Source organism: Silurus aristotelis (genome assembly GCF_946808225.1).
Source record: "Silurus aristotelis genome assembly, chromosome: 12".
Taxonomy (NCBI): domain Eukaryota; kingdom Metazoa; phylum Chordata; class Actinopteri; order Siluriformes; family Siluridae; genus Silurus; species Silurus aristotelis.
In genome coordinates this window covers 23,838,147-23,848,771 of record NC_139585.1, presented here as the reverse complement: position 1 = coordinate 23,848,771, position 10,625 = coordinate 23,838,147, and the positions used below count along the sequence as shown (strand labels likewise).

The window sequence follows — 10,625 nt, the reverse complement described above, 5'->3', positions numbered from 1 at the left end:
TGAATTATATAATCATTTATTCATGGACTGGTTTCCTTGTTAATTATCACATCAGAAACACCCTTTCCCCTGAATGCTGCTTGATGATAAAAACCACTACTATTTAATGTGACATAATCGAGGGACCTTGACAACTTTCCCCTGAAAAACGTTGAGCCCCACAGAACTATTGAATGTGTGACATCACCAGACCCTAAATTTTCAGCCCCTACACAACTGAAATATATTCTAATTTATTCTTGACTCATATTATTTATTAATTTTCACCAGAAATGAATACTGTTTAATAAAATAGGCACTTTTTCATGTGTGTGGTATCATCCACCCTGACTAGTTTCCCCTGAAAGTTTTTTCAACCCCCCTAAACTTAAAATATATTAATGGCTTGATATTAAAATAATCATTTGATACATGTGACGTCATCGAGGGACTCTCAGATCCAAACCTGACTACTTCCCCCTGATAATTTGAAACCCCACAGAACTGCATTGTTCATTCCTACTGCTCTAATAATGTCCAAATATCTCCTAAAACAATCATATTAAATATAAAAATAAAACCCTAAATTATTTATAAAAAATAAAGTGTACAATAAGTGTTCAGGGGGGAACAAATTAAACCTCCTACATGTCCCATAATGCTCCATAATGGCCTCATCACTGACAATAATGCTTGCATATTAGCACGGCTTTGACAAAGCTAGCTTTAGCTTTACTATGGACACAGCACTTGGACATTGTCTCGCCCAAACTCAGAACCCTGTTCTTAATAGTTTGTTTTTAATTCAGTTAAATTACTGCTAAAGTCTCGGAATGGGGGTTGTTTTATTTCATAATTCCAAGTTTTAACCCGTCCTATGTCTCTGGGTAAGTTTTAATGAAACCCTTTGCTGCTTCTTTGTTATAGCTTATAGCAACCTAGAGATTAGCATCGGCTAGCACTTTGTTCTGTGGACACATTTGATCACCTAAAACTTTTCATTTGGACTTAATCAGCATTAATTAGCATTCTGGGGGGTTTAGCAAGGGTTCGTCTGTTTGAGGTTAAAATGCTAACTAGCTAGTTAGCAGTGATAGCTTGCTAGTTAGCTAGCGTGACTGACTGAATTAGCTTAGCTTGCTAGCCTAGTCAGCTGTCATGAAGGAGGGGACAACAATAGCATATAACACATTAACAGGCAATTGTGCAATTCTAATAACATCTTTTAAAATCGCGTTCAAACAACCGAAACCTTGCTAGCTATGGTTAGCATGAAGGTGTTAGCCTGGCTAATTCAACCTAGTGGTTACCTGTTTATGAGTTTGAAATTTCAACTATCAAACTAGATTTACTCTTGTTCATGTGACTAGTCAAGTATAAAACGAAATAAAATCCATACAGACAAATCTAACCAACTTATTAGGGTTATCTGACTTGTCCATGGTCGTATACATTCTGTATATATATATATATATATATATATATATATATATATATATATATATATATATATATATATATGTGTGTGTCTTATATCGTCTTCTTTCCATCTAATCAAATTTGCTAGCTCCAATACCATAGCTCCAGGCAATGTTAAAGCTCAAGCCAGATGTTGAAGCGGCTCTCGCTGCTGAGGCGAATCTTTCGAGCATCTTATGAAGCACATTTTACGTTTCAGAAGATCTAAATCTAAATCCGAGACCCTCTAATGCTTCCTGACTCATGATGGACGTGTGTGGTGGACGAAGTACACAAACCATGCACTGGAGTTAAAGTAGAGATAAACTCTGTAAAATATTTCTCCAGTAAAAGTAAAAGTGCTCCCTTTAATCCCTCACTTGAGTAAAAGTACAGAAGTCTATTTAAAATGATCATGAGCCCAAAACCTTCTTTTCAACGCCATAAAAAAGGAGGTGAGGAGTTTATTCCATCATTTATTCCTCTCAAATGTGCTGTTAAACTGACGCTGAACTGTATGTTGGTGTAAGTAGATGCCACTAAGTGTCGATCAAAACAAATTCTAATCCACCGATTGGTGGCTTGCTGCGTGTTTGATCAGTTACGATTTTATCCGCTCGTAAATAAAAAGCAACGACTGATTTTGCAAAATGTAGTTAGTAACGATTTTTGACTCCCAAATGGAAACACTTCAGTAAAAAAAAAAAAAAAGCTACTTGAATACAGAAAAGAATTACATGTACTTTGTTATTGTCCACCACTGCAGGGGACTAGAGAGTTCCTTCACATTTACGTCATTCATCCATCTCCATCCTGGTCAGGGTTACAGTGGACTTGGAATGTAGGGAACACTGGTATTCCATAATGGGACGCCAGTCTGGTCTGTCAGAATCTCGATAATCGATCGATGTGTGTTAATCCGCTGTGGTAATTCGCCGTCTTTTCCTTGCTTTGCAGCTGATATGGAAAAGGCGTCAGACAGCTCTGATGGTTTACAGCCTCAGGAACACTCCGCCTCGTGCAACCTCCCACGCGTTTTCGACCTGACGAAGAACGGTGAAGAATGTCTGTTGAAAACCAATGCGATCGAGGCCTTGCATATCGTCCAGCCACCCGGCTGGTATCTAAGTTCCGGGACCAACGGTTCGGTGCTTCCAGCAGACCAGAGCGATCCCTCGATGCAGGCCGGCGATCAGATCCAACCCGACAACGCGCTTTCCAACACCACTGTCACGCTCTCGTACGTGACCAGGTCCCACGTCTTTTCAGCTCACGACTCGCTCTCGCAGCATTCGCAGATTTACGGCGTCCCGATAAGTAAGGCGTTTTCGCTCCACCCTACGGCGTACGATGCCAGCCAGCTGGTCAGCGATGCAGCTGGAGCGCCGCTGTGCGTTGACGTGGACCAACACTGCCTGCAGCAGGTGTCCGTGCCTGTTGGCTTAGCCGCATGCGCCAGTCCGTTTGATTTCGTCACGCCGGCGCAGGTTGTCGAGAACGTCGCGAGTCTCTGTTATCTCCAGCAAGCGCACAACATCACCGGCATACAAGACGTCGAGAGCCTTGCTCTGGAAACGCTCCGATCTTTGCAGCAGAACGGCCCGACTGAATGCAAGATTCCTCTAAACCTGGACGAGCTTCAGAACGGTGCTGTCGGAAGCTTGTGGAACACCGGATCCATAGACGAACGCTTCCCAGCCGAACGCGGCGACGACGTGGCGGACCAGCACAAAAACGGCAACCCTGAAGTTCTCTTCCTGATCTCCAGGACTGACGAACCGGTCATTTTACCGAACGATCCGGAGCCAGCAGGGCTCGCTGTTTCATTAAATCAAGAGCTTATAAGTGCACTGGAACATTCCATGTCACCCCCCTTTGCCTCACTGATTGAGGTAAAGGATGTTGCCATTCTGCACCAGCCTGCAGGATATAAAATTGAAGAGAATGCTTTTGCTGAAGAGACAAACACTAGGCAAGATCATGTGGAATCTGAGCCTCTGACGAGTCTTGACGAGAGAGATTCGTCATCTGGCACTGACGCGTTAATTCCGAACGTTAGCACAGAACTAACGGACCACACCATTGACACAGCCACGGCAATAGAGCCCGATCCGGCATTATCAGAGGTACAGAAAGAGGACCCACGTGGTCATAAAACGCATTCGCCTAGACGTTTGTTTGCCAGGAAGGAAACTTTAGTCAGAAAAGAACTCCCTCCAAGAACTAGAAGAGGAATGAGGTTGGAGGCCATTGTCCAGAATATCTTCCCTTCCAGGTACAAATCCCGTCATATCTCTTCTGCAAAAAAATCTCAGCGTTTCCAACCAGATGAGTCCGCTCGTCTGGGATCTAGCCAACACGTGTCATTTGGCGACAACGGCAGCCATTTAAAGGCTGAACGTTCTTCGAAGGTTGTGGCTGAAACGAATGAAACGGTCGTTCGATCGCAGGAAGTGTCCGAAGAAACGGATGTCGCTAAATCAAATAAAATATCTACCTCATGTTCTGCAGTTGCTTCGAAACATTCACCAGACATTCCCTCCCTGGGGAGGTCCCCCAAACCAATCAAGAAATCAAGGAAACGAGCGAAAACCAATACCTCGTTAAGGATGAGAAAACGGACCGCGCGACCTACATCGAAACACAAAAAAAGCTCTTCAAAGCGACGCCATTTAAAAACTGCAGGCAGCAAAAGTGCGAAAAAGGATCCCACCCCAAAAAAGAAAAGGAAAAAGCATAAAATGGGTCAGTCTTCTATGTTCTCGCCTCAGGAGCCCGAAATAAAGCTAAAATACGTCTGCTATAAAGAAGAGAAAAAGGAAAAGAGGGATGAGACCTTCTCACCTTTCGTCCATGTGGAACTAAAAGCCTATCCTACCTGTACAGTCATCAACTACCGTGATGAAAGTGCCAGGCTGAGCCGAGGGAAGACGCCTGCATCTGTGGGGCCAGGGAAAATGCCCACTGCACCGTGTCTGCAGTTCGGACGAGTCTCCACCGAGGGCACGCGCTGGGACACTCTCGCGTGCTGCCTTTGCGGAGGCTCTGCTAACGCCATGGACCTGGGTGACTTGCACGGCCCGTACTATCCTGAGGGTTTCAAGCCTGAACCAAGGCTGCCTACCAAGTCCAGAGAGGATGACTCGAGCGACTCGGATTCGTTAAGCAGTCAGACTCGCAAGCCATGTCTCAAGCTGCAGGCAGCTTCTCGCGGGACTTATCAAAGGTGGAGCACTGATGGGGAGCTTTCATGCAGCCCCGTGGCAAAGAGATCCAGAGTGGACACTGTGACGGACTGGTATTCCCCGCCCATAGTGCCCTTAGAAGCCAGCGAGTATTGGATTCACGAGGACTGTGCCATTTGGTCAGCAGGAGTTTGTCTCGTCAGGGGGAAGCTTTACGGGCTAGACAGGGCCGTTAAGGTGGCGAAAGAGACGGTACGTCAATACCACACCAAGCAGGGTCCACCCATTTGATTAGATGGTGTCAAATTAAGTAGGTTGTAATTAGACCATGGAAGAAGGCGTGTTGGAAACAAGTGGTAGCTCAGTGGTTAGGATATTGGACTCTGGATCGGAAGGTCACAAGTTCAAATCCCAGCACCCCAGTTATTGCTTAACCTGAAGCATTTGCTAATGGGGGGGTATCAGTAAAGAATTTTTTTGTCAAACATTTGAACATTTGGGCTTTACCAAACTGTGAATATTAGAATACTTTTTGACAGTTTCGTTTTGCACTGAAACATTATTACAGAAGCTGTTGGGATTAAAATTGCCATTTCTTGTAAAAAAAAAAAAAATCTTGATTAGAAATATATTTCAGCAGCACTTCAGGTCATTTTGTACACAAGTGACTGTATGTAGGTAGGACATTATCAAGCAAATTCCCTTTATCGCCACACCACCAAAAATAGTCGATTTTACCAATACCGATAGCAAGGTTGGATAATACTTGCTGATAACCCATTAATCAACTGATCTAGTTTTTAAAATAGATACTAGATAAAGAAATTAAAAAATCCGGACACAATGTAAAATAATGCTGAACTTTATTGCAAAGAATCATGAAAATGTGCTAAATGAAATATGAATGTTAATTATATTGTTAAATATAATTATATAAATAAATGAATAAAATTTAAATAATAAATGTTATTTGGTGCTCACTTTGCAGCATGATCCCACAGTATATTGTAAATGCAATACACAAGCTAAGGCTCAGAAATGTGAGTCTGGTGTTTGCTTGAATGCAGCACTCTATGAACAGGAAATTGTGGAGGAGTCATTTTGAACCCAGTGCTAGTAAAAGATTTAAAAAATAGGGTTTTTTTTTTGTTTTTTCAAAACAAAAAATGTCTTTTCAATGACCTTGAATTCCTTTGCAGAAATGTGACTTGCTCAATCTAACCGACTGAACCTTTTATCAATGAATATCCTCATTACATGTCACAACATGTATATTTACATTTTCCTGAAGATACAAAACTACAGTACAACCGATAGTTAGGTTGGATCGTACTTGCTTATAACCGATTAATCAACTGATTATTTTTTTTTTTGGATACTGGATAACAAAATAAACAAACCATGGAGCTGCATTTAAAATAGTTCTGAACTTTATTTCAAAAATAAAAACAGTACTGAATCATGAAATTGTGCTAAATGAAATAAATGTGAATGTATCAATTATATTGATAAATATAATTATATAATTAATAAAATCTTAAATTCTAATAAATCAATATAATATAGCGATCTCCGTGCAGCGCTCAGTCTCACGTTAAAAAACAAATAGCATGTGGTCTCAGTGATTTGCCTCTAGAGGCTGCTCTCAAAATGAAAGCAGACCTTCTAAGAAGGGCCAACAACAGACGCAACCCGGAAAAACTATCGGTATGGGTTTAAATATTGCTGCCAATTACTCATCAAAACCGACGCATCGGTCGGCCTTTTTACAAAATGCCCCGTTCCTCTTCAAGTTGTGTTGTGATGTTGAATAAACACAGTCAGGTATTTTATTTACCTGTCGATTAGGCCAGTCTTTTGTAATTAAATTGAAAATTGTTAGGTGGAGTAATGGCACTCACTCCTTTCATCTTTCCTGTTTGCAAAGCTTACGATTTTTTTGTGTGTTTGTGTTCGTCTTTTTTGTTCCATCTTTGCAGATTTGCTCGTCTTGCCATAAAATGGGAGCCACATTAGGCTGCTTTTTCAAAGGCTGCCCAAACAAGTATCACTACATATGTGCAATGCAGTCAGGTGAGTGGGTTTCAACCCGATGATTACAGACAGCTGGTCCCCCCACCTCCTCTCTCTCCACATGCACTTTAACAGGTCTTCTTAAAAGACGTGTCGAGCAACTTTCCACGATGCACCGCCCGCCGAGACAGCTGCATAGCGTCTGTTAACAGCTGGCCTTGTTTGCTGTACAAACTTGTGCAAGCTTGAGGGTGCAGAGAAATGAGGCTCTGTTCAACAGGGCGGTGTTGAAAAGTTTGAGGGAATGCGTCTGAGCACGAGCAGAATAATTCAAATGAACTCGATTAAAGATTTATGAAACCTGTCAATAGGACTGAGCACCTGGACACGTCGCAAGTCCGCATTAATATCATCACGGTGCTGTGTAGCAATGTTTTATCTGCGGTTCTGAACTTGACTGTTCAGAGTCGTTTCACACGGGTTCCCTTTTCTCTCCGCAGGGTGTGTCTTGTACGAGGAAAACTTCTCAATGAAGTGCAGGAAGCACAAGGTACTGTTTGTTTTTCATTCCAAGCTTCAAGGAGCAGTGTGTCATTTCTTTTAGAGCCCTCTGGAGCACGCAGTGTGAATTACAGTTCTAATGAAAATATTAAGTCTATTTTGTCCCTTTCCCTTTTGAAACTGCTTTATAACCTTTTAACAAAGAAAATAAAGAAAGTGTCGAAACGTTTAGCTGGACTGCAGAGAAATCCTTTTGCATGTCAGTGCTATGAATCAGTGTGAATATATACAGTGCTTGTGAAAGGTTTGGAAACACCTTTTATGTTTTATTTATTTATTTTTTGAGACACGCATGTGCGTTTGGTTTTTATAAAACGACGACTACACTAAGTACTGATAAAGATTTGTGTTTCCACACTGCTGCCTTATTCAGTTTTCCAAAATATAAAATATCAAGAATTTGTAAAAAAAAATAGATATATTTTTGTTTAATCGATATGCGCCTAATTTCTATTCCTTTTTTTTTTTTTTTTTTTTTTGCGCTAAAAGCTTCGGATCCAGTCTCACTGTCCTAAAAATGATAGAACGAACAAACTGTCTTGCAGAAATTCCAAACCGCGTCTTTAAAAAAAAAAAAACAACGATTTAAGCTCCATGTTGGACGTCTGATAAAAGTAAACAAAAATCTCTTCCAGCTCACTCTTTTTCCAATAAAGATTTTTTTTACTCTTTCCACTGTTTATCTTTGTCTTTAGACTGAAAGTCAAACTGTTAAACTGCCTGCAATGGTTGTCATGGGAACAGACGGTTTTATCCTTTTGTATATAGCCCTTTCAGCTTTTTTTTTCTTTTTCTTTTTCTTTCTCTCCAGAACAAATCCATCAAGGGTGTATCATCTAACAAACAGAGCATCAGGTGACAGGGGAAGAAGATGCTGCACAAGGTTACCGTTTTCAACATACGAATTGTGGTCAATATGTCACTAAATATACACTATATGGACAAAAGTTTGTGGACACCTCACCGTAAGATTGGTATGTGCTTTTTGAGCATAACATTTCACACTTAGTGTTCATTTGCTGTTCTAATAACTTCCACTCTTCTGGTAAGATGTTCCACTAGATAAGTGTTCATTCAGCTACAAGGGTGTTCGTAAAGTCAGGTACTGATTTAGGTGAAGCGAGAAGGCCTGGGGTGCAGTCAACGTTCTAATTTATCCCAATAGAGTCGAGGTCCGAGCTCAAGATCTTCCTCTCGAAGCCATGAAAATCAAGGACAGTTTCATGCTATTGCATCCAAAGTCTTCAAATGTAGGCTCTGGAATTTGTGGTAACAGTTTGAGAAAGAGCCACATATATCTAGAAAATTGTGTCCTAATACTTTCGCCCATATAAGGTATGTACCCTATAGGTCTAATATGGTTGGTAACATTTAACCTTCATGTCTTTCCTTCAGAACCAGAATCCCGTCTGCAGTTCAGCCACTATCCTGCCAAAGGTCAAAGACCAAGGCCAACTGACCGACAAGCCTCTCTGGGACTCGGACACCACAAACCTTAATGCTTTCTCCTGCCGTTTCACTGTCACTACCTTCCTTCTCTTCCTGACTACAGACATGCCAACACAGCTTTGGCAACGCTTGCGGCTGTTTACACATGAAGTCTAGCATCGGAAAAGATTATCACAGGAGTATTCTTAAAGACAATGGGACGTCATCTACAATTAGGATTTGCTCGGAAAAATAATAACGAGCATAAACGACCGGAAATGATCCGGGTGCACATTCACAGGGCTCGAAAGTGCTCAATCTAACCCCAGCACAAAGCCAATTTACTAACAGTGCAGTAAATTCATGGACTTTTGTAGCGAAATCGGCTTGGACTTATTTATTACGTTCGGGTTCGATTGGATCGGAAATGTACACTTTAATGAAGGGGGAAAAAAAGACTTTGGTCCTTTTTTTTATTGTTTTGTTTTATAAAATGTGTCCAATTCAGTAGATCGGACATCGACACGACAACCATAAGCTTGTTGGCTTGCACTCGTTTTCATTCTTAATTTTATTTTTTTTTATATGCGAGTTCTCACCGCCTTATCTGTCGATTCCTGTGAATTCATTGTGAATATTTTTTTTTTTCCCGCCAAAAAGCCTAAAATGAGGGAACTGCACATGTTAAAGACTGAACACCTCACAGAGGTAACACTATTGTTTGGAAGTCCCATATGAACTCATCTCAGCTTTTCTTGGAAAGAAAAAAAAAAAAACTGAAATAGTACCGGCAATGCAATAAGGCCATTCATCCTTTTGGTACTATCATTATTAATACACCGATCAGACATAACAATAAAACTGGTGAAGTGAATAACACCGATTGTCTCTTCATCATGACACCTGTTAGCGGATGGTATTTTTATTCGCCGACACTTGAACATTTTCTCCTCAATGTTGACGTGTTAGAAGCAGGAAGAATGGGGCCGCGTAAGGATTTGAGCGAGTTTGACAAGATGGCTAAACGACGAGGTCTGAGCATCTCCAAAACTGCAGCTCTTGTGGGCTGTTCCTCGTCTGCAGTGGTCAGTATCTATTAAACGTTGTCCAAAAAAGGAACAGTGGTGAACTGGAGACAGGGTCAGGCAGGTGGCCATGATGTTATGCTTGATCGGTGTATGTCCAATAATCAGCGAGACGTCTACTGCTTGATTGACATATCAGAAATCTTCATGGAATTGCCAGTGATTTTTGTGATTTTTTTATATATGTTAATAATAAGCACTCGGTTTTCATTTCCTTTACTCGGAATGTCAGCCGGAAATAACATACCGCTCAGATACAAATCGATATCGATGGGGAACAATTCACTAAATATCACGTTTTCCTGTTTAAAAGTTAATCGCATACTCTACATCCGCTTCACGTCGACTCTATAAGCTTCCGATCTGGATTTCTTCACACTGCTGAATTGCTACGACAAATCAAGAAGGTTTTTCTTTCTTTTCCCTTTCGAGATCAGACTCATCTTCGTGAGATGCGATGCGTATCAATCTCATCCCTTTTGACCATAGAAGAAAAACCCCAGTGTTGATCATGACCACTTGACCCGCTTCATGTCGTGTGCCATATTTCTCCTGTTTGTATCTCTGCAAATGTTGCTGTAATGTGATTTTGATTTAGGACACACAAAAAGCTTTATATTACCACAGAAACCATGTTGAAACGTACCAAAAATTGTTTTTCTCCGTCCCACGTTTTTTTTTTTTCGTCATGTATTATAAGATCCGATTCTCAGGGTTGAGCCTTACATTCTTTGACATGTTTGTATTCCCACATTTATTTATCCACGACTGACTACTAGAACACTGAAGTCAGCACTAAATAATAAATCGTCCTCTTTTATTTTCTCCAACACGCCACTGCACTCCTGTCTTGTGTGCACCGCCGATTTTGATTTACGGTTTGTCTTTCTCTTTTTTTTTTTTTTTTTTTCTTTCC

At 41.0% G+C, this 10,625-nt stretch overlaps 1 protein-coding gene across 3 annotated transcripts; it reads left to right on the top strand.

The window, feature by feature from the left end:
- Positions 1-629: 629 nt before the first annotated feature.
- Positions 630-9,400, top strand: LOC310734144 (uncharacterized protein). 3 transcript variants are annotated; one of them, XM_083555804.1, is made up of 7 exons: positions 630-866; positions 1,561-1,768; positions 2,395-4,874; positions 6,602-6,695; positions 7,136-7,185; positions 8,008-8,079; positions 8,592-9,400. In XM_083555804.1, the coding sequence occupies exons 3-6, from the start codon at positions 2,400-2,402 to the stop codon at positions 8,053-8,055; spliced, it is 2,667 nt and encodes an 888-aa protein (XP_083411930.1). In that variant the 5' UTR covers positions 630-866; positions 1,561-1,768; positions 2,395-2,399; the 3' UTR covers positions 8,056-8,079; positions 8,592-9,400. The 3 variants fall into 3 exon arrangements, 2 of the variants coding, with proteins under 2 accessions (XP_083411930.1, XP_083411929.1); XM_083555803.1 differs by lacking the exon at positions 1,561-1,768 and having other exon boundaries at positions 708-866; XR_014535982.1 differs by lacking the exon at positions 1,561-1,768 and having other exon boundaries at positions 724-866; positions 8,008-8,170; positions 8,592-8,737.
- Positions 9,401-10,625: the final 1,225 nt, after the last annotated feature.